Source organism: Metopolophium dirhodum, chromosome 7 (assembly GCF_019925205.1).
Source record: "Metopolophium dirhodum isolate CAU chromosome 7, ASM1992520v1, whole genome shotgun sequence".
NCBI classification, from domain to species: domain Eukaryota; kingdom Metazoa; phylum Arthropoda; class Insecta; order Hemiptera; family Aphididae; genus Metopolophium; species Metopolophium dirhodum.
Genome location: NC_083566.1, coordinates 31,399,605 through 31,424,677, shown reverse-complemented (window position 1 = coordinate 31,424,677; position 25,073 = coordinate 31,399,605). Strand labels below are relative to the sequence as shown.

At 28.8% G+C, this 25,073-nt stretch overlaps 3 protein-coding genes across 8 annotated transcripts; 1 reads left to right on the top strand and 2 right to left on the bottom strand.

Moving 5' to 3' along the window:
• Positions 1-472: 472 nt before the first annotated feature.
• On the bottom strand, positions 473-11,189 carry LOC132948423 (RNA polymerase-associated protein CTR9 homolog). Of its 2 annotated transcripts, none has more exons than XM_061018866.1 (19): positions 10,896-11,189; positions 9,274-9,372; positions 8,961-9,200; positions 8,319-8,891; positions 8,138-8,257; positions 7,931-8,062; positions 7,695-7,873; positions 7,418-7,626; positions 7,174-7,355; positions 6,933-7,113; positions 4,528-4,676; positions 4,338-4,454; positions 4,120-4,265; positions 3,622-4,059; positions 3,174-3,294; positions 2,980-3,107; positions 2,866-2,892; positions 1,648-2,067; positions 473-1,162 (listed from the first exon to the last, which is right to left on the bottom strand). In XM_061018866.1, exons 1-19 carry the CDS (start codon positions 10,935-10,937, stop codon positions 1,117-1,119), a joined length of 3,549 nt encoding a protein of 1,182 aa, XP_060874849.1. In that variant the 5' UTR covers positions 10,938-11,189; the 3' UTR covers positions 473-1,116. The 2 variants fall into 2 exon arrangements, with proteins under 2 accessions (XP_060874849.1, XP_060874847.1); XM_061018864.1 differs by having other exon boundaries at positions 2,866-2,895; positions 10,896-11,188.
• A 167-nt stretch (positions 11,190-11,356) lies between these two features.
• LOC132948424 (nucleolar pre-ribosomal-associated protein 1) lies at positions 11,357-17,533 on the top strand. 5 transcript variants are annotated; one of them, XM_061018871.1, is made up of 12 exons: positions 11,373-11,551; positions 12,972-13,180; positions 13,258-13,554; positions 14,914-15,082; positions 15,169-15,452; positions 15,617-15,744; positions 15,807-16,025; positions 16,090-16,328; positions 16,396-16,638; positions 16,716-16,869; positions 16,937-17,033; positions 17,093-17,277. In XM_061018871.1, exons 2-12 carry the CDS (start codon positions 13,003-13,005, stop codon positions 17,131-17,133), a joined length of 2,049 nt encoding a protein of 682 aa, XP_060874854.1. In that variant the 5' UTR covers positions 11,373-11,551; positions 12,972-13,002; the 3' UTR covers positions 17,134-17,277. The 5 variants fall into 5 exon arrangements, with proteins under 5 accessions (XP_060874851.1, XP_060874853.1, XP_060874850.1 ...); XM_061018868.1 differs by having other exon boundaries at positions 11,357-11,456; positions 16,937-17,533; XM_061018870.1 differs by having other exon boundaries at positions 11,359-11,452; positions 16,937-17,533.
• Positions 13,580-14,303, bottom strand: LOC132948425 (uncharacterized). Its single transcript, XM_061018872.1, has 2 exons — positions 14,018-14,303; positions 13,580-13,955 (listed from the first exon to the last, which is right to left on the bottom strand). Exons 1-2 carry the CDS (start codon positions 14,054-14,056, stop codon positions 13,677-13,679), a joined length of 318 nt encoding a protein of 105 aa, XP_060874855.1. The 5' UTR covers positions 14,057-14,303; the 3' UTR covers positions 13,580-13,676.
• Positions 17,534-25,073: the final 7,540 nt, after the last annotated feature.

Genomic DNA, 25,073 nt, shown 5'->3' with positions numbered 1-25,073 from the left:
AATTGTTTTATGATTTGCGTAGTTAGATTTTTAATATAATATCCTTCTTTTTCGATTTCAAATACCTATCAATTTACATTTCTACGATTTAAATTTTGACAAACGAGACTAGAGAAGTCATATGAACTTAATCAAAAGCAAGGTCAGTAGGTTGCCAAAAAAAGGAGAGACTAGTACCTAAACCTTGCCGAAAATTCAAAAATATAGTGTGAAAGGAGGTATTTATGGGGAGAACCCAATTGAGGCGATTTTTAAAGGTGGATTCCAGTGTTTTACAAACTACAACAGATCGGTAGACTGTGGACATTTTTTTTCGGCTTAGGTATGGGAATGATATAAAAACATGCCTAAAAATATGAGCCACAGAGCATTGAGGATATAGAGAATATAGATAGGATATAGAGAAGTATTACCAGGGGCTAGAGTATAAATAATACCAATATAAAACATTCAATAAATCAATAAAAAAAAATACAGTATTATTATTTATTACATTATTACATTAACAACAATTATTTTCCTATTCAGTCTGTTATTACCCACTTAATCATTGTCAAATAGACAATCAACAAGGAGTTAATTCTGTATTGAACGTAACAGAAAATTGTTATTAGTGACAAAAAATGATAGTTAAAATAAACCTAATTAAAAATTACCTTACATATTGTATTAAAGAGAACTTGAGTAATTAAATCACACGGAAAAAATAAAATGAATGTAGCCAAAAAAATGGACAACCATTACTTGATAGTTGTTAATAACATCAAAAATTAATTTTAGTGTTTTTATTAATGATAAATAGACAAAATAATAAATCTGCTGTAAAACTTAATTTTAAAACTTTATAAACTTGATTCCTAATTTAATCCTTACACTGTTATTTGTATTTTTACAAAATATGTCTATACAATTGAAAATATATTTTAAGCAGATTTAAGAATCTACTAAAGATTTACTTTAAAAATATGAACTATTTTGTGATCAAATCACATTTTAATTGTCGTTCATTATGAATAAAATTACATATATGATAACAACAAAAAATGAAAATTATATAACACCTATTGTTTTAAAAATTATTTATAATATTAAATAATTTTCAATTGTGCAGTTTAATTATGTAGCTGGTGAAGCTGAGCCGGATCTAGAACCTGATCTACTCCTGAAAATAAAAAATTATTGTTACACAATCAGTAAATTAAATACGTTTTTATGTTTTTTAACATACTACTATAAAGTTACACAATCCAGATTTTAAATAGGGAATAATAAGTTATTTGAAAATATGATCAAACTTGAAGTATTTTAACATTCAGTAAAAGAAATACAGCTTTTTAAGTTTTATATAATAATTAAAAATATTATATACCATAGTGGAACCACCTAATAATGGTCAACCCAGGGCCTTATAAAAAATTTCAATTATTGAGAAGAATGGAAAAAACAATTTAATTTACATTTATAAAGGTTTCACATGTATTTATATTATTTTATAATACATTGAGAAATTTAACCAAAAATTAATGTACACTGGTATATTTTTATTGATTTTCTACAAAATAAATAATAATTGAAAAAAATATGGAAATATATAACACAATTCATAGTATAATCACTGAATTTGTGAACCATAAAATCTATATTTACCTAGATCTAGAAGGAGATCTGCTGCCAGATTTGGAGTGCGAATTGGATGCAGACCTACTTCCTGAACGAGCTGGTGAATTAGAAGCAGAACGACTACCAGATTTTGATCGATTTGGTGATCTTGATACTGACTTAGATTTACTACGAGATTGTGAGCGCGATTTGGTACCAGATGCTGAGCGAGACCTAGATCGGCTATTAGATCTTGAATGACTTCGTGAAGGTGAACGACTTCCTGAACGAGATCGACTGCCAGAATGTGAACGGCTTCGAGATCGAGATTTACTACCCGAATGTGATCTAGATCTTGAATGACTGCGTGAAACACTTTTAGATTTTGATCTAGACCTACGTGAACCAGACCGAGATCTTGATGGACTTCTGGATTTACGGCTACCGGAACGTGAACGTGACCCAGAGCTGTAAATGAATAAAATTAATTATTGTGGTGATGTAAATCATAATAACATGGTAAATACTATGTACAAATGATATCAATCATCCTGTATGACACAGACGTAGGGATTAGACTACTAAATAAATTAACTTATTAGCATATGCGGACGATATAGTGCTAATTGGCAAGACTGAGGATGAAATTAAGACTTAAGCAGAATTACTTATAGAGAGAAGCAAACCAATGTGATTAATGGTAAATGAAGGAGAGACTAAATATATGATATTATCGCACAAAAACTAAAACCAACAAAGCCTAGCGGTGAATGGAATGCTTTTCGAGTGGAATTGAGAGTGGATGGAGATAACCATAGGCAAATCCAACAAAGAATTAATTTAGCTAATAGATGTTTCTTTGCCCTAAAATCTGTTTAAATTCTAAGTTTGTTTCCCTTAAAACAAAAACTATATTGTACAAAGTAATGATACCAAAAAGTAGCTATTTTTGAGAGGAAGGTGCTAAGAAAGATATTTGGCCCAAAAATCTAGAACTTAGGGAATTACTCAGACATAGTAGCAATGCTAAAAAGCAAGTGTATTAGCTGGGCAGGACACATATGGAGAGCACAAGATCAGATAACTCGAGAGGTAAGAAAATGGATCCCCAATTTAAAGAAGTCATTAAGAAGACCAAGACAAAGATGGATAGACCTACACATTTTAGGAGTAATAAACGGTGAAGAGCCTCAATGACCTATACTAAGCTATAAAAAAAGAAAAAAAAGACATCATTATATCATGTAAAGAACTAATAGTACTTACCTTGAACGTGATCTAGCATTCTTTGAACTACTGAAAAAATACATTCAAATATTATGCATGACAAATAAGTTACAACTTTAATAATTTATAATAATAAGAAAGTATTATACTAACTGTCCAGAAATTCGTTTTTTTACTTCACCGTCGCTACTATCATCTTCACTAGTAGATATAGTTGCTTTGGATACAACTCTAAGTTTCTGTTTAGATGATAACATGGGTCCCTTCTTATTACTTGTAGACTAAACAAAAAATGTTTTAGCTATTAAACTGTTTTGTTTATATACCAATTTAAATTAAAAACTTACTGAACGGCCTTTCTTTGATGCAATTTTATCACTTGCACCAGATCCTCCTGATGCAACACTATCTCTCCTCCGTTTAGATCCTCCTCTTTTTTTCTTTTCTTTATCACCACCATTACCACCACTACATTAAAATAATAAATAATACAATTTTATTCAATTATTATAAACATATTTTTTAATATGAACCCAAAATCTACTAAATGTTTACTTTATTTAGCTCTGTACTTGGCACATGTAACAACAATATAAAATTAGTATTTTATAAATAAAGTAAATATATAGTAGGATTTGAGCTTTATTTAATTCTGATGTAGTGTATGTTGGAATTCCATAACCTAATGGTTGAATTGGAGATAGACAGAAGATTATAATATAATATAATTATAATCATTAATCACACATAAATAATTAATGGAATAAAAACCAATGCATAAAATATAAGTATTACCTTTTTCTTGATTTGTTAGACTTTGAAGGCCTAGGACTTCTATTGCCACCTGGTTCAGATGCAATACTTCCACCAGAATCGGAACCATAGTTTTCACGACGTTTGCCTTTACCTTTAGGTTTTTCTAAAACGGGGTCAAACACTAGCGCACTCTTAGTTTTTTCTCTATATTCTTGGCGTTTTAACAACATTTCTTTTCTTTGTTCTTCTTGTTTTTGTAAAGCTTTAGTCTGCTCTTCAATCTGTTTGACACGCAATGATTCTCGTTCCTCTTCCTGCTTACGACGCATTTCACGCTCATCGTTATCCATCTTACGTGCCCGTGCTACATGGTACTGGGCTTGAGACAGTAAATCTTGACACTGTTTAGCTTCAATATCAGCCAAACTAACGTCATATCTCATACGGTCACCATGAACAGACAAATATTGGAAATATCTGAAAAACAATACATATTATAATACTTCATGATAATATTTATTAAACCAGTAATTATACTTATGTGATAATCCAAGTTCATGTACAGCTTTCAGTACATCTTTCAAGTTTGATTTTTCATCTTTCAATATTTGAGCTGCTAGTTTTTGTAGGACAAAAGCAATATTGTAAATTATAACTGTATCCTGAGGAGCAACTCTTCGAGCCTAACATCAAATAAAAATTGTATGTGACTGCATTAGTTTATAATAATATAACAAATAATTATGTTTACCCACTTTCAAAAACACTGTTTTTGCTTCTTTCAACTTTCCTGCTCTGAAGTATGCACGCCCAAGATATTGAAGTACTTCAACACTATCATGTTTAAAAAACTTTTTCATACAATTTTCATACTATAACATAATATTACATAAATATGAAGTCACATTTAATATTTGACTTTTAATCTGGAAACTTCCAACATACCATTTGAATAGCACTAATATACTGTTTTTGTTCGATGTATATATGTGCAATATTTAACCAGACGTCACAAAAATCAGCAGTAGCTTCTCTTACTTGAGCAAATATATCTCTTGCCTCATTTATACAATGCTTATGTGCCATAACACAACCTTAATACACAAATTTAAAAAGACAAATTTATTTTTTGGTAAAATTATAACTCAGTACATTCTTACCGCTGAGCAAAATATTTAAAATCTATAAAGAGGAATCTCCTTAAAGACATTTCTACATTAAAAAAATGATTTGAGTTTAATTTGGCAATACATATTTTATAGACAAGAACAAATTTAAAATGATATTTTTGACTTTTTTCAATAAAATACTGCATGCTCACACTGGCGTGCCCATTATTTTCAATTTGGAGGTGGGAATTTTAAAACTAATAATATATTTAAATTAATTGTGGTGTAATACCAAAGACACATTAAGAGGATTTACCAGACAATGGTGGTGGCAAAGGGGATATACCCCTAACCCCTCGACCACAGGGTATGCTGCTGCAAGTTTGTCAGATTTTTTTATAACAAATATATATTTGTAAATGTAATGTTAATATTTAATATTAGTCCCTAACTAAATTATCTTTGAATAATAATTTAAAATTTTACTATTATGTGACTTAAAATACTAATAATTTTAAAAATAACTCTGTGTATGAAGTTAAAACCTAACCTATCAATATGGTACTTATGGGTTATCACGACTACCTAGGTGTTGAATGCACGCTGCAATGCATGTCTTTATAATACGTTTTTAATAATACAAAACTACCTATTATCATTATCAGCTCACAATGTATTTATTATAATATAATGCTTCATAACACAATAGCAATATATAATTTACAAAAAAGTAAGAGTAAATTATATAATATTGGTAACTTCATGTTTTTAGTTATCACGTCAATTTAGTCAGTTTTAACAATTTAATAATCGATTTGCGGTGGCCAATGTTTTTCAATACAATTAAGTAACACGTTGAACTGGTCTTCATTATGAATATTCCTCCACATAAATTCTGCCTAGTAGGATTTTAAATGGTGTCTTGCTATACCTCTATAATGTTTGTTTTTTGATTTTGCCGATCCCCAAAGTCTTTCTATATTTAGTGTGTGAGCATTTGTACTTAGATCCACAAAATTATAAGAATGATTCACTATGAAATGCTGGTAGTCATTATCTTGTATTGCGTTATATGCCCGCTAGAAATTAGAGTAAATTGTCAACCCTTTCTCTATGTTTTGATGGATTTGGACATCAAAGTAGCAGAAGACCTATCAGAAACTTCTACTAAAAATGTGTCCTGTTTCACGATATATTCTACCAAAAATCCATCGCTGGGAAGTACTCTTTCACAATTATTTGTACGTTTAATGTTCTTTTCACTTAAACTTATAACACATACTTCCTGTGAATAATTATTCCATCATTTACCATATTATTACAAATTTCTATGTGTTTTTCACAAAATGTCACTAAAATCATTTCCTCTGTCCAACAAAATATGAAACGTAAAGCATTCAAAAATGAAATGCGACTATTCACAAACCAATTGTCAACACGCATGTTAACTTTTTTTGACAAGTTTCCACTTTGCACTTTTAAAATACTTGATTTTCAAAATACAGTTTTAAAGTTTTCATTATTTGAATAGATTCGTTATTGTAGTAAAATTTATAGTTATTAGTTATTCTTGAAAAAAAGCTACCACATATTTTTCCGTAGTTGATAAGCCACACAGATCCATTGCCTAATAATCGTAAGTACAAAAAGAACTGTAAAACAAGCGATTACTACTTCCAGCATGGTCGTGACTAAGTATTATGATGTTATAGTCGAACTACCAAAGTCCACTGTCCTAAAAGTTACCCAGCCAGTATACCAAAATATACAATGTAATAACGCCGTGGTCTATAGAAATCCGTCAAATGCAATAAGTGCAATAACATTGTAAAGACATTAGAAAAATAGAATTCAATTGCAAGATTACAGAAGGACACAGGGTGCGTTAGTCGCGATAACCCATAAGTACCGAAATGTTATTTTGTATTATAAATCTGGTGTGATAACTAAAATCATGAAGTTACCAATTTTATACAATTTACCCTTACTTTTTTGTAAATTATATTGTGTTATGAAGCATTATATTATAATAAATTAATATAATGATAATGATATTGGGTAGTTTTATATTATTATAAATGTATTATAAAGACGTATTATGCAGCGTGTGTTCGACACCAAGGTAGTCGCAATAATCCATAGGCCATAAGTACCAATATTTCTATGTCTCATTACACCATAGCCTAAATAAAACTCAATGAGATCCTAGTTACTAACCTAATTACACATATAATCACTAACCAATTCCATTAGCTGCCCAAATGTTCCTTGGATCATTTTTCAATACTTTAGTAAAAAACTGTAATGCCAAATCTTGATGTCGTTTTTCCTGGTCCTTATTTCTAGTTGGTTGATGTAGAGTTTGCAACCAAACATTTCCCAGAGCAATTAATGAGTATGAATCATTTAATGTTGATGGGTTCTTAAGATAATCAAAATTATTATATTTGAATTATAATTTATAAGTTTTATTTTGATTTACCTTCAGCACACGTTCAAATTTTTTTTGCCCAGGACCCCATTCCATTTTGGCTAAATGCAAGTTTCCAAGTAGTGACCAGGCATCAGGATGTTCATTGTCTATACGCAATGCTTCTTTAAACCAATCAGAAGCTTCATAAATTTGGTTACGATCTCTAGCCATACAACCCAAACGTAAATAACCTGTAAGTTAATAGACTATAATACCAATCATAGCATAAAAGTAAATCAAATATTTTGTATACAATCAATATAATTAGGATGCTCCTTGAGAATATCTTTGTACAATGTTTCTGCCTTCTGAAACTGGCATTGCGCTTCAAAAATCCTTGCCAAATTGTATGTAGTTGTAACAGCAATAGAGTTATAATGCTGTGGATCAGCTTCAACCATTTTCTTTGACAAACTCAAAGATTCTTCAAGTTTAGAACGTGATTCATCCATATTTTTAAGTCTTTAATTATAAATAATTAATTACATTTTTATGTTTATAATTTGTAAAGCTTTGACATAAATTTATACCTATAATTTAATGCAGCCACATTATTCAGTATTTCAGGTGGAATGTAATTATTAACACTGTTGCGCATTAAAACCATAGCTTTACCATATGCAGATAATGATGCTTGTAAATCTGATTGCTCTAATATTTGAGCTAATTCTACCCAAGCTTCTACATCATCTGGGAAATGTTCAGTTACCTAAGGTCATTAAATAGTAATTAAAGTTAGTTAATTTTTAATTTTTAAATTACATACTTTTTTTAAATGACTTTTTGCAATATCTCGTTTCTGTTGATTTTTTGAATCAGCATACAATGAACCAAGAATTTTCATTGCCTCATAATTTCCTGGATGAGCTTTAAGTACTTTTTCAAAGCACTGAGCCGCCTAAATGAATTTTAAAAAAAAAATGCATTCAAATAAATATTGATGTATAGGAAAAATGTTATGAATAAGTATTACATTTTCCATATCGCCTCCATAAATATACATTTGACCCAGACCATAATGTGGGAGTACAAATGTAACCGGTGCAAACTGGGTTGCTTGATAATAATATTGAAATGCTTGGTCATAATTATTCTAAAAGTTATATCATATTAAAATTATATAAAACAGCATTCCCAAAAATAAACTGTATTACCTGCACATGAAAAGCTCTAGCCATTTGATAACAACTTTCAGCTCTCATAGCTTCATTCTCTGTATTTTGTAACGCATGTCTAGCAAGTAATTCAGACTTGGTATAATCTTTTTTAAAGAAAAAGTGATTGGACAAATGATTTAACACCATTGGGTTGGTTGTATCAATAGTATATGCTTTGGACAACATATTTACACCTAATTTAATGTCACCAGGATTTTCACCATTCAACTTCATGATGGCAAGACCCACTAATGCACCAACACACTTGGAGTCTAATTGTAAGGCACGTTCAAATGCTAATCGAGCTTTTTCTATATTTCCTAGTTTTAAAAAACAATGTGCCATGCCCAGTCGAACGTCAGCAGGACATTGAGGGTTAGAGCGCAATGCTTTTTTATAATAGGCTAGAGCTCCTCTGTAGTCTTTTCTGTTGAATGCAATACAAGCTTTGCCTAATTGAGCTGGTATATTATTAGATGATTGATTCAATACAAAATTGAACTGAGCATCTGCTTGTTCAATTTTATCACCTTCTAATAAGCAAAAGAAAGCACGACCCAACAAATGATTCTATAAATTTGGAAAACATTCAATTAAATCTTGAAAACATTAAGATACAAATTATAACCACATTCTTACCGTATCATACATAATGATTTTATCTGCTGTAGTATAAAGTTGTGTGGCCTTTGTAAAAAGTTCACGGCGTTTATCTTTACTTTTTTCTCGATTAGCTGTTTGCACATAGTATGCTGCTAACATATCTAAAGCCCTCATTTGATCCTTATCGCTATCCTTATATTCTAAACTGGCATTACTACGTGATGACTCCAGCAACCTAACCAAAGCAGCTGAATTGCCTCTTTTGTAATACTCCAACTAAAATTTGTTATAAAAATAAAATTATTCTATATTCATGTTCAAATTAGTTAAGTTATTAAAGAAGACATACAGCTAAATTGACCCATATATGTAGATTTGAATGTTCAGACTTTAAAATGCCGAGAACTTCATCATACTCTGGCAATTTGTCAAGCTGTATTTCAATAACCTAAAAAAAATTTTTGAATTTTGAATTAGATATAATTGTTCAAAATTGTACAGGCACTAATATGGATCATGTAAATAGCAAATAAAACAATTATTTTTTTTACAATTCATACAGTTATCTTATTACTTATCAATTATTTTTTTTTTTTATATCATTACATAAAATAATAATACATGATAGGTACAATGGTACATCTATACATTTTATAATTTTTGGAAAACATACATTTATCTTCAAGAATGTTATTAAAGGTCCCCACACACTACAGCGGTGGTGGTAAATTGTGTACAGATTCATTTTACCGCTTCCCCTACCGCTGCAGTGTGTAGGACCTTAATAATATAAAATAAAATATAACACCGACAACATGGAAGTTTTATGTAGGTTTTTGTCCCATATCAAAATGATCAAAGTAGCAGAAACCAATCATTACTCAAGCAATAATTATGATCAGTTAGGATTTTGTATTTTTCATGATAAAAACTGCTTCGTACACATTGATAGAATATTAATTATTTTATATTTTACCTACTATATTGTATAACAAGCAACACAAATATTGGAAATGTTTAAAAACAGATAAATAAGTACAGTGTTCTTGGTGTCATACTCTCAGGTAATAATTTATTTATAAATTAATATTATCAAAACTATGGTTAATTTAAACAGGTTTTTTTGCAAGATGCGTTCCTCACTTTTCCAAACTTACTTACAATCAATGCACTTGTATGGAGCATTACAAAACAAACAATTACTCGCACATTTATTACACATAAAAATTGTATAGGAAATACTAACATGTTTTATTTAGTAAATTGTTTTTTTTTTTTTATATAATTTGATTTAAATTATTAAAATTAAGAAAATAATAGTAAGATATTTGATAGAAACTGTGTTAACTGTAAAAAAAATATATTTTATACGCGGTTCACATTGCTGGTATTTCATATTGTCCCTAACATTGATTATTACAATAACATACATTTATCAATAATTTTTCTATTAAACTTTTCTTTAACTCGTGTATACACATAAAAAACACCATGTGTTACACATATTATTTTTTTTCGATTAAACATATGAATTAAAAATACAAAAAGTTCAAAATAACATCTAATAATCTAACTACTTATACAATTTCTGCATTTCATGTTCAGATTAGCACGAGGTAATCATTACAGTCTTATGTGTAGTTTTTTTTCATAATAAAAGAAACCCTAATACATTTCATTCATCAACTCTATAAACAAAAAAAATTAAAAAGTTATTTTCAAAACTTTTCTGTAGCTTATAAAATAAATTAGAAAATATTAATCTACCATATTGAATTGAGACATTAAGTGTTTTTTTTTTTTTTTAATTTTTAAACATGACGAACAAGGATATTTATAAAATAATCCACTAAAAAGTAAATTTTGTCACAGAACTATGGACCTAAAATTTATAACATTTAAAATTCTATTTGGATTTGTATAATCGAGCAATATATAAAGTCTTAAAAGTAAGACAACAACATTACATACCTCGTCTGAGTCCTTTAACGGTATTTCGATTGGGTTGACCATTTTGAGACAGTCAATCGTGGACCGTGCAAAAAAAACAATTAACGTAACAAAATATACAATTTACTATTACTTAATCATTGTACGCGAATTTTAATCAAAAACATACAAAAAACCTATCGTCTATAATTGGTCTCCGAAAGTCTGATAGCATAAAAAATTGAGTGTAAACTATAAAGTATAAACACTTCCAAAATCAACCTCCAGGATTCAAGAATCAGGAGTCGAGTCTCGAGTCCGGGACACTTGGCTTGTCGTTATCACTATACCGTTTGCGGCTCTTGATAACGGGGGACGTTGGCAAATCTGTGGTCATTACCAACCTTACCAAGTTACAGAACAATAAATAAATAAACAATAAATTTAGCCGGGGCCATAGCCGCGCCATAGATAATGACACTATCTACAAGTTACAACCGTGGTTTTAATCGTAGTAGTACTTACTATTTATCCAACGCGGTATAACCTAAGAAATTTTAAACTTAAATATTTAAAAATTTTAAATTGATTTTTTTTAAGTGAGTAAGTAATTATATTTAAAAAATGATAATTTATTTGTTTGGTTTAAAATTTGGACGTTTATTATAGATCTATATATTGAGTACTTGACAATTGATGTATGTAATTGATTTAAGGTTAAATGACAATTTTTATTTTAAGGCATGTTTTAAATTTTTAATATTAAAATATCTTTGTTATTCCTAGGTACAGCAATATTTTATTCGTTATTATGTAAATATTTTTAATATTGATTTACTCGTACAAATTATGTATTCATGTTAATATTGTACTAATTTGTTTAAACTATTGTTAATTGATGTACCTAGAACTGGATCACAAGAAAAATTACTACAAATGTAATCAATAATTAATACATAATATAATAGTTCCTTAGACATAATTTAGTGACCTATGATTTTTGGTATTTTTAACCTGTTGTTAGTCGTGTGATGAGTATTATCTTTTTTTAATATAAATATGTTTTTGGGCTGCATACACGTTTTTTGTTCCTGACTGATTTTTTTTAAGGTTTTTGTTGTCATATATATCTATGTATGAATATATTTATGATTCATAGATTTTTCTTGTAGAAGAAAAATATTGAGTAGCATTCTATGGTATTTTTAAGTTACTATGCATATTGTATCTGTTAATTGCTTTAAGCATTCATTATTCTACTTTACAATGACATAATTAAATTGCATTAAAGTCCCTACAAAAATCTGAATAATGCACTGAATCATTCTTTTATTTATAATCATTTTGATATAAATACTAATGTATATTTAGTATAAATAATAATATAGGTACATTTAAAGGATTGTAAAAAAGTTTTAAAGACAGAACTGATCCTTTGGACTTCTATAATCTGGAAAACAATTATTTCCATACATTATTAATTTGTTTTTATAGGTTTAGACTTAATATATTAAATTTATATACCTGTACATAGTAATAGTTTGTTAAATTTATATAAAAACCATGTAAACATCTTAAAACAGAATTTTGAAAAAGACAAAAGTAAAAAAATTACCTGATTAATAACATTTAAAATTGTCAAAAAATGTAAAGCAAAAATTTCTTATTTTGATTGAAAAATTCATGAAACGTGTATGTTATAAAATGATCATCGTGTAGTTAGCTTTGGAAAACCATGCAAAGTGTATTGAAATAAACTTTAAATAATTGTATGCAACAAATGGTATTAATAATATTGATTTTAAATGTTACATACATTATATGACGTGATAAATATTTAAATATTTTAAATGTTATCATAAAAACGAATAAAAGATTTTTTACCATGTTATTTTTATACCCATTAAGTATAATACATAGACACAACCAATGGCGGGTTAAGTGTATTTTCTAATACTTAAAGTTTGTATGCCATTTAAAAAGTGTTTTGTGTGCAAAATACTCTGTAGAGATGCAAATTTATTATAATTTATAGAAAATGTTGAAGTCGGTATCTCATTTAAAATTTAATCTTGTGTTTTTCATTTTATTTTATGATTAAATATTTTTTTTGTTTAGATTGCAATTAAATTAAGATTACAAATTTATAATGGAAGACTACCAAGTAAAATTGAAAGAATTTATTGAAAACAAAAAATATCTGGATGATCAACAATTTACAGATATTGCAGAATATATTTGTGAAAATATTGTGTCCCATGAATTGTTGGATCTTGTTTTAAAATACCTCGAAATTTACTCGCAACAAATTTCATGTATTCCAAAAAGTAATCTAAAAAATTTATTTTTATTTTTCATTTGGTATTTATTTATTTATATATATATATATATATATTGTTTATAGGGTTATTTGTTCATCTTGTTTCAAACACAGAAAAAGAAGCCTTACATCCTTTAGTTTTATTTTTGGCATTACGACACAATGATATTGACTATAATTTAAATTTGGACAATTTACCTGTAGAAAAATGGACTTACCTCATGTCAGCTTTTTATCAAAGGATCCCGGAAATGTTATTTGATCCTATGCTCATAAGAAATATGAAGGATAAAATAAATGCTTATAAAATGTTGATGGACAGTCCACAGTGGTTTAATGAAAACAGAGATATTTTCATAGGTCTACATTTAATTGAATTTGGTAAGGTTTAAATTTAAATCAATGCTTTATAGTTTTTAAAATATATTTTAAAAGTATGAATATTATATTATATAATATTCTTTATTACAACTGACAGTTAATAAACAACATATGGAATTATTTCACCATCTAACTGCTTTATACTTTACAATGTACAAATGTCCATTTACATCACTTATGTAAATATGGTTTGGATTAGCCTTAACAAATGATGCATCAACAGGAAAATAACTTTGTTTGACATATACTCTTCTCCTAGGTACCTTAACACAGTCACTTAAAGAAGATGAATCGCGTCTCTTGTGCTGTTCTTCCTTATCGTACTGTTCAAAACTATGTAGAAATTCTTCAAACATTTTTGAAGTTCGGTTAAATGTCTGAGCATTATCCAAATAATCATCCTTGAAATGTAATAAAATGTTAACAAATTTAAAACAAAATATTTATCAAATAAATTACATACTTTATTTGGAATAACACTTGATCTTCTAAACGGATCCATTATAACTAAAAAAATTATTATTACAATTATTAAATTAAATGAATATTAGTATTACTGATTATAGTGGATAATATAGTACATCAAAATGAATGAATATAACATATGAAACTACAGAGTACAGACTGACATTTTAAAGTATGTTAAAGCCTTTTGTGTTTTCATTGAAATCAATTAAGAGCAGATTAAAGTATATCATAATAAATAAATTGTTATTCGCTGTTTAAATCGAAATGGCAAAAACATTATAATTCTTGCCATATATTATTATTATTTGTTTTTCCTAATTTCCTGATTAGATGCTAAATTAATATTATCTCTTATACTTTGATCCTAAACTAGAATACAAAATATTTTAATGACTACTAAACAACAGTCGGCCAGCTTCATTATAACTTGGAAACTGTAACAATTTTTCTCCTATAATTACTTCCTTATTAAATACTAAATGTTTATTTAATCTTTTTTTTCTCCTTCTACCATTTTATTTTCTTCTGGTCAAAAATAAAGTTATAATTATTTAGCCAGTTAAATTAAATATAATACTAGCACTACGTTCATTGATATAGTTTAGAGTTGTTTAGAGATTTAGTTTTAGATTAAAATTGATTTAGTAACATTAGAAAAATTATGATAAATAAACAAAATTATTAATAGTATAATTTAATGATTGTTTTCACAATAATAAATAAATAAATGCCAATAATGTTGGATACAATTATATTTAATTGAAATTTACAGTATACCAAGTATAATTAATAAAACCAATAAACCTATGAATGTTTTGGAGTATCCATCACTTTAAAATAGTGTAGTTTTGTATATTGTTTCTATTTAATTTATGTTATTATACTCTTTAGATGAAGATGAATGTGCTAAATTGTTTACTAAACTAAAAACCAACTGGTCGATATTTAAAATCACAGCAACAGCAGTTTCTTTTGTGGATTTAGTTGCTGCAAAATGTAATAAAGAAGTAGAATTTACTCAGTTTTTAATTACAGCTCTTTTCTCTTTGCCTCCTGAAAGGTATAAATAATAATTTTTTTTTATTGAACACAGTATTATATTTTATTTAACACGATGTATTTATTACTTGATGTTTTTTTTTTCAGTGATGATATAGCTTGGTTATCTAATCAAATTATTAATAATTTAAAATTGTTAGAAACTAACTGTCCAATACAAATTAGTGATTGGGATGCTATAACTATAAAAGCCATAAAATATGGTTTAGTAGAAGAAAACCCTGAGTATGGTTTTATTAGAGTCTTGAGAAAATTAGTTAAAAAAGCTAATATAGATAAATCTATTTTATCAAAAACTTTTGAATTACTTGCTGGATATTCACAATTCAGTAATATAATGTTAAATCGGGATGCTAAACAAATTCAAAAAGGTAATTTATTTTTAATATTAATTGATTACAATTAAGGCTTGGAAATCAAAGAATTCAATAAAGAATATACAGTTATGGCCTAACAATTTTTAAAAGCCATAAAATATAACAATTTTAATATTTTATTTGAAATATTTTTGAATCAAATTTTTTTTTACTTGCAGAAGAAGTATTGAGGTTGATCAAAACTTTAGTTAAGAAAGAACCGTCAATAATGGCTCTGAGTCATGTTCCACTATTCCTCTGCTCATACAATGCATCATTATCAGTTGTCGATCAAATATTACTTAGAGTAAATTATTATATTAAAAACTAATATGATCAATTGGTCATTATACATTTTTATGATTTTAGATTCTTTTTCATTATGAAGAAAATTCTATACCAATGTCTAACTATAGACCTTACTTGTGGGGATCATTTGCCATATCACATTATCAAGTGAAAAACCATCTTATATCAAAAACATTGAACAGTTTTCCTTCTACTACTGAAGTGCTTTCTTACATACCTTTAAAAAGACTGAAAGAAACTATATCTTGTTTTCCTATTAACAGACCTCTAAACATCAAAGTAAGCATTAAATTAATGAAATCAAACAAAACGCAACATTTATTTAAAGATTTAAACACTATAGGACCAAAAAATTGTACTATATACCACCAAAGACTCTAAAGATCCGAGTCAAATGTTTGACCCAGCATTTTTTCTGCCGATGATTAGCAGTTTGTTGGCCACAGAAGCACCATTGAGTATAGAAAAATTTAGTAGAAATGGTTGTCTGTCAATGGTATTGGCTTGTTTAAGCAGTTACGACTGCCTTATGCGAAAAGCTGCCTATCATGTGTTAACATTATTGCGATCTCATTTATTTTGGTAAACTATAATAATATTAGCAATCAGTTTCCACTTATTATCATCATTGTTTTAAAAACTTTTACAGTAGAAGAGCTGAAAACTTGTTTTGGAATCATTTTAGTTCTTGGGTTGCACAAGGCATCCAAGATTTGCATTTAAAACCTCCTCCTCAACTATCAATGATTCAAGCATTATTTTTAGGCAGAATGGTTTTAGCTATTGCTAATCATGAGAAAGGCATCGAGACTACTTGTTGTAAAATACTTTTGGCTCGTCCTGCTGCTCGGCTCAGTCATATTCCAGAATTGAAAACATTTTTAACTGCATAGTATGTATCCTGATGACTACATGGAATAACTATTGATGACTACATGGAATTATTTATTTTTTTTTTGTGTTTATTAGTTCTGAAAATAAAGATAAAACAATTCACAAACGTTGGTTTTTTGAAATACTTCGAGATGGTACACGTTCTGCAAGTGATTGGCCAGTTTTAAAAAATATGGATTTGTTCAATTTATTTTTGGTCATTTTCAAATGTGGCCTTCAAAAGGATCGGGTAATTTTGAAAAATATTACCAACATTTTTGTATACATATTTATAATTTTTTTGATTTTTATGTTAGTTATTGATCTTGAAAATTATGGAAGCTACATTTCGAATTCATCCAGCAACTAATGGAGGAACTGGCCCTTGGGCCTTAAGCTTAATGATGGCAATAAGTAAATACCCAAACAAATTGTCTACTGAAGAAATACTTTTGACATTTAAATGTTTACAGTCATTGAGTGGAAGCTCATATATAAGTTTACCAGCAGTTGACTTTTGGCTTTCCTTATTCTTAGAGTATGGAAAAAATCCCGATATTAGTCTTGAAGGCTTTGGAACTTTAAATAACCTTGTTTCCAAGTTCCAAAATATAAGCGAATTATTTGATGATGACAATCTAAAAGATATATTAGATTGCGGAATAGTTTCAAATATTATATCTAATGATGAAGCTTTTAAATGCCAGTCCGTTTTAGAATATGGAATTGGCGGTATTCGAATACAAGAAACAAATACATATATATTTTTACCAACCTTGCTAAAAATATTGAAATCAAAAGTTTAAAATGTTGTTTTATTTTTAAAGTCTTGTAAATATGCGTTTGCAAAATCAACGTTTCCATGTATGTGATTAAATTTAAATAAATCTTTAATTTATTTATTTATCTTCTAAGGTTGTTGTATTATAATTTTTTTTTCTTAAAAACATGTTTATGAAGTACTGTAATTGAGTGTGTGTGTGTTACTGACTATAACAGTAAATTAATCTAAAAACATAAAAGGCACAAAATTGGAATTTCTTTATGTCGACATGGAACTTGATACCTGCATATTCAAAATGTAAAATGATATAAACAAATTCTTGATACATACAGCCGCAATACAAAAATTAATGTTACATATTTTACTATATTACGCTACGACCAATTAATAGAAGTGTTCAAACAGGGATTTTGAGATTTACGATGGAAATATTTGTTTATAAATGGTTGCTATTGGTTATAGGAGAAATAATTAATAGAAATAGTATTTATTTATTATTGGTTGCTATTGGTCGATCGGGCAGATCAGGTACAAGCATGCATCAAATCGAATTTTCGCACATTGCCTACCAGGGTGGCCGAGTTGCACTTACTGCACTGAGTTACACCAAAAAGGAGTTGAACAATCACAATTTTTTTGTCATTTTTTATTGGCCACGAAGTGCGCAGGATCAACTATATCTATATACTATTATATAAAGAGGAGTTGTTAGTTAGGTACCGTCGTTGAGGGTAATCTCTGGAACTACTGAACCTATTTCGAAAATTCTTTCACCAATAGAAAGCCACATTGTTTGTGAGTGTCATGGACTAATTTAAAAAGGGAATTCATCACCCCTTGTAGGTGATCAAACATGAATTTTGAGATTTCCGATAGAAATATTTGTTAATTTATAGTTGCTATGGGTTATAGGAGTTGAGAATAATATTTATTTATTATTATTATTTTTTTCGTCGCATATTTGATCTTGGTGGTATTAAGAGTAATTCTCGATATTTTCTTAAATCCGGTAATATTTTTGACTTAAACCATTATCGAGTAAATAAGTTTCACCATATTACAATTATTGGTATAGTTTTCCACTGATTTGTGATTATGTTAAACAAACGAGGAAGATGGTGTTTGGCTCTATTGATCATAATTAAAACATACTGCGAAAAGTAAAATTTGGTGCTTCTAACTCAGTTCCAAGGACTGTATGAACAGCATAAGCTTCATCTAAATATTTTCTACCCACCAAGGCTGAAATGCACTTTACCACGGACCTCACGAATTTAAAAGACGTAAAAAAAAATGTTCAAAATTTAAATGAGGAGCGTGGTAAAGTGCATTTTAGCCTTGAAGTTAAATAACCATTGTAACAATAAAGGGATGTCATTTTTAAGGGCAACGAAGTGTACAGGGTCAACTAATTATATACAAATGAATGTTTGTGCGCAGATCTCTGGGAAGAAGATAGGCTAATTTAAAAAAGGGTAAAATTTGGGTTTTTTTTATTCATCGGATTTTAGTACGATTAGGTTAGGTTAGGATTATGTATTAATTGATTATATTAATCCACCGTGTTGGTGTTATATCAAAATAAACTTGGTATAACTATGATACTTTAGAGTTAAATCATACACTTACGTACAAACAGAACTGGGTCCGCGATCTACCGCAGGTATATTGCCTATACTTGATAATAAACTGCTGCGAAATTTTTAACAGAAAAGTTAAGATAAATGTTGAACACCACACACCGAATATCAAATAACGAATTGAACAAAGTTTGAGTCATATATAGAGTTGGTACATTTAACGGACAACGAAGTGCACAGGATCAGCTAGTGGATAATATAATTATACATATCATATTATAAATTATAACGTTGTTTACCTACTAAGGGTGTCTGGGTGTATCGTGCATAAAAATTAAAAATATAAAGTACATACCTACCTAGGTGCGTTTTGAAGAGACATCTCGACATCTCGTTCTCCGGATGACATGGGTACAGGAATTGGTAATAAATACAAATTCAAAGACTACAATAGGTATACAATTAAATATTTACATTTACCTACATGAAACAAAAAATATTGAACTGAATAATGGTTCTAGATTTACCTTCAAAAACTTTTATGGCCTCTATTTCAACTCTACTTGAAAATAAACTAGTCAATCTAGATTGTAGCAAGCTGTGATGAAATACACCTTTATTTATGTACATTTATGTAACTATACTGTAAATATATATGTATATGGTATATCAGACATCAGTATTATAATATTATTACCCGAGAGTAATGTAATATAATATTATTTAAAGCAGGTTGATTTAGAATTGAATAAGCCACGCGACAGCTGTATATATAGTAGGTATACACGCAATGGGACTTCCGGCATGTAAATCACGTGTAACCCCGTCCCGTCGGTAAAAAATAGGGTAGGAAGATATGACCATGGGTTATGGGTGTGCCGATATCATGGGTAAATTATTCTGATAGTGTTGGTGGAGCTCTCAGCGGATGAAGAGAGCCGCTGAACGACAGCCCGTCAGGGATCGAATAGACGTAGACTTACAGAGCTCGCGCGGCACCATCTCACTCGCTGCTACATTTTATACAGAGACTAATTTGGAGACAATTTGGACAATTTGGACTTGTAGTAGGTATACTATTATGTTTTACTGAAATACTTTTTTAATGTTAGTAATATAGCCAGCGCCGGTCTATGCACATAGTCAACCACAATGGTTGTAGAACAGTGTTGAAAAAAACCCGCGTGCACATTGTGTGAATGCGTGCAAAAATATTTATTTGCTGTGGATCCTCGCCAAACGACGGCGAACACGTAAACGACTGCAGGTTATTAGTTTGTTCCCAAGACGTATTATCACAATAGCACGGCGTTGTGGATAGGTTGTTAAAGGTACACCGACGTCCAACAAGCTATACAATCGTCGCTCAGTTTTCCCGGATCATATAGGTACCTGGAAAATAATAACTAAATCGGTTGTTAATATTATTATATTTTAAAGTATAAATACCCATATAGAATAATAATAAACGTATTATAATCAATGATAGTTGATAGGACACTTGCATCACAAAACGTAATAAGGTATATCTAGTCGAATAAAAAAGAGCGGCTGAATTTATTTGCAGGTATGTTATGTTTGTATTACCTGCATAAGGCTGCACCCTGTGTGTATTATTTGTCTGGGGACAACGTATACTGCAGTAGTGGGGTCAGATACTCAGATCACCCACGGATATTTTATTTTTTTTAATAAGGCTTATACATATAGTAGAAACGTCAAAAAAATGTTGAATACTATATCAAACAAATTCAAACAATAGCGTTGTAAATTGTTATGGCATTAAAAATGTTACAATTTATTACATTTTTTGACTTGAGGGAGGCTAGGCCCACCGATACAGCGATTTTAAAAAGGCCTGTACTATAAATTGCACGTCGAACGAATTCTGGAAACTTATCAAACATGAAACAAATAACTAACAAAATGTGTACGTATGGTCAGCAATTCCGTCGAAATATGGACTGCGTGTGTCAATGAGCCATTTACAAATTTATAATTTGCGTAAAAAATGGAAATTTTTGTTGATTCTGGAGATGTAATTGTGAAGTATTTATTTATTATATAGTGATTGAATGATATATAAGCCACAAGATGATCCATTTAAGTGACTACACTAGAGGTTTCCAACTTTGATGTCCACGCACCACTCATGTTTATTACTTTATTATAGATCAGTTACATAACCTACCACTGTTATGGGTACCAATGGCCAATGACTAAAAGTTAAGCTGTTCAAAATGTCAATATCATGAACTATGATATTAATGTATATCGTAGAGCCGTATAGCCGTATAGGCATAAATATATTAGAGAAACGACGCCGAACTACACTAAAACCATTGATTTAGTAAACTTAAGTTTACTTAATCAATGCTAAAACTGTCTAAAAGTGAGTCGAAATATTGACGCATCTGCCAGAATTCACCCCGAACAGCATATAAAAGTGAACCACCCTAACGGATATCTCTAAATATTTAACATTTTTTGGGAACAAACTAACCCTCTGCCTCTGGATAGTGAACACCTCCGAATAGTCCGGAAGACTATTCTGAGGTGTCCGGTATTTAGAGGTTTCACTGTATTAGGTACTTATGTTATTTTTATATTTACAGCATATAGGATATTTATTGGAATTTTTATGATCTAAATGGTAAAATATATAAATAATGTGGGTGACATTATTTGCGGACTTTTTATATAGCCCCTAAAATATATGACTAATTATTATAAAATAAATTGGTATGACCAAATTTTACCCGATTGAATGGACGTATTTCCAAGAATATATTATACATATTATATGACTTCTAGGATAAGATATCATTGTAAAAAAATACTTCTCACTTTTACAGATAAATAAGATTATAATATATATATATATATTAATTTTAAATTCTGAGCGGAGCGAAATGTATTGATTTTACTGCAATGATGTGTTTTTTTTGTGTCTGTCATCACCTTTCGGGAAAGTAAAAATATTTCAATTGCTTAAAACAGTTACTTCCTGGTATGAAAGTGAATCAAGTTGGTACTTTATGGGGGTCAAAAGTAAAAAAATCCCAAACGTTTTCTAAAACTTCTATAGAAAACAAATAAAAAATTAAGGAAAAACTGAGATTTTTACGCAAAATCGGTTTTCGACGAAATCGATTTTGGTTTTTGGTGTAAATCTAAAACTAATGACCGTAATTAAATAAAAATTTCACTGAATATTTTTATTAGAATTTTCCATGCACCATAAGACTTTTGAAATATTTTGACTTGCTCTGAGCTGTATACGGACATTTTAAATTTCAAAATTTTTAGTTTTCTTTTCTATAAATGTCAATTAAATGTTATTCGTTGGGTCAAAAAGCTTGGCAATAATTTAATACAACGCCCCTGATATATTGTTACTATAGCTGTTGAAGAATATTAAAAATACATAGGCACAATTTTTACAGTGACCCATTTGTAACCTACTGTACAGCAGACCGATACCCACTTCCCAAATTTTTTTTTTAAATTTTATTTTGCAACAACATCAAATTATTTATAAAATTATTATTTTTATTATAATATATTTTCAAAAAAGTTACAACTTTTCGAAATAATGAGTGTAGATATGGACATATGGTCACATGGATCATAATGTATTTATGTTCTAAAGTTTTAAACACAAATCCGCCATGTTCCTATAACGCAATAAATGGTATTTAGGTAAGATTTAGATATTTAGTGTTCAAACATATCCTTATAAAAAATATCTTTTCTGACATAAATAAATGTAAATGAAGTGTATGAATGTATGATACTTATTTTATAGTTATAATTTCAATTTTATATCAGAGAAAGTGAGTAAGACATAAATATAAAATATTATATTAGTTGATATTATGTTGTTTGCATTACGGAATAAACGTTAAAACAATAATACGTTTGTAATTTCCAATTTTCACTATTGGCTATAAACACATACCGGTAATAAAATTTAGACTAAAGACAATAAATTTTACTGCAGTACACGTTTATGATATTTTACAATATTATTTTATTATTTTAATATAAAATAATGTGAAAATATTTAAATACTTACCTATAACACTTTAAAATATGTAAATTGTAATCAATTATATATACACAATCCCAGTGACCTAGCTTTTTCATAATTTTATCATTATTACTCATATCTAAGTTTCTAAATTAATTTCTTAAACTATAAAAATCTCATAAATTAAGAATCCAGTTGATCATTTACTGATAGATAATGGAGACCAGTTTAATTACTTTCCAAAAAGTTTTTGTTTTTTTTTTCTTTCGTTTAATAACCAAGGGAAATTCTTAGTTAAATAGTATACCACACATAATTTGTCTTATAAATATTTATTTTTTCATAGTGATATATTATCATATGATTATTATACTTGGATAGAATAGACTAAAGAGTAGGGTAAGGTTGGATGAGTTTTAAAAATGTAATATATATATAGTTCCTCATAAGTTTTTTTTATCTACTAAAATAAAAAGCGTAAAGCCACGTAACATACCTAGGTACACTTAATTTTTATGAACGTTTGAAGTTCAAATTGTTATGAAATTGGAAATCTAAAAAGAATAACGATTTTAGTAGTTTATGTTCAATATTTCGCGTTATTTAAAAAGTATTTCTCGTATCCCTAGTGACTTGAAACTTCTTGCCATCACATATATAGCCTTATAGGTATAGCCGTATAGGTACATTATTCATTTTTATACATATTTAAATTTTCAAAATATTTATATTTTAACTTTAGACTTTAGCCTTAAGTTTAGAGACTGACATAGTGACATACCGTATCCGCATAGAATTGTAACTGTTCGTATGCAATGATATAATATAGTAATATAGCAACGAGGTATACATTCGAAAGTCGAAACCTATACAATACAGCTCAGCGACCCCGTTTTTTTAAAAAATATAGAAATGAGATTATGCTTGATTATTCAATTTACAATTTCATATTATATTATTATGCAGGCTTACGAGTTACGGTTTTCATTCTTTGGTGATAATAATTTATAATATATCCACTAAAATACTTGTGCTAACTACCTACACATACAAATATATACCGGGTGATCCATTTAACGTAAAACATTTAATATTTCAAAAACTATTTGAAAAAAAATGTTTCTATATTTTTTATTGTTATCATTTTTAAAATTTATATGATTTTTTTTTTAATGATAACATGCAATTTTGATTCCTTATTGCAAAACAGAATATTTTACAGAGTATTTTGATACATAAAAATCGAATTTTGGATGAGTTGTTTTTGAGTTATACCTAAGTCTTCAAAGTTTATAATAGCAGCTCGGAGTGGTTTTGGCCTTCTGTGGTCTTGTCCACTACTCCGTTCGTCTAAGCTCAATACTTATTACTTATTAGTTAATAGTTATTAGTTATAACTTATAAGTTATAAATTATAACTATAATAATTGTCCAAATTTTATATTTGTATAGATCGAAATATTCCAAATAATATCATGTTTTATAATATGACATTAAAAGTGTATGTTATAGTTACTATTAAAAAATAAAGTGTAAGCACTTACAATACGATAGTGAAAAAAAATAATAAAAATATCAATTTTTTCTCCATAAACGTTGTTTTGTAACGACTTAAAATTATGTAACTATATACATTGTAATTGAAATATATTCAAAAAAGTTAGTGTCTTACGTTAAATGGATCACCCCGTACATATAATACAATATTATATATTATAATGCATAATATCGTTTTCCTCGATGTAATGATTGTTATTATAAACCTCAACATATCAATTAAAATTTTTTTTTTTTAATAACCATCATGGACATCGTGTTGAAAAAAAAAACGCGCGCACACAACCAGTTCTTCCGAACGTATATATATATATAATATATTTATCGTACGTACGGCGGCATTAAACCGGGGCATCGGCGATTATTATTGTATATTCTATATAATATAATATTATGTAGTATATAATATCGTACGGGCAGGTATACACCTCCCGTCGATGTCGGCAGGATGTGCGGCACTGCGGCGGCGGCGGCGGCGGCGGCGTATCTGCGCGGCACTC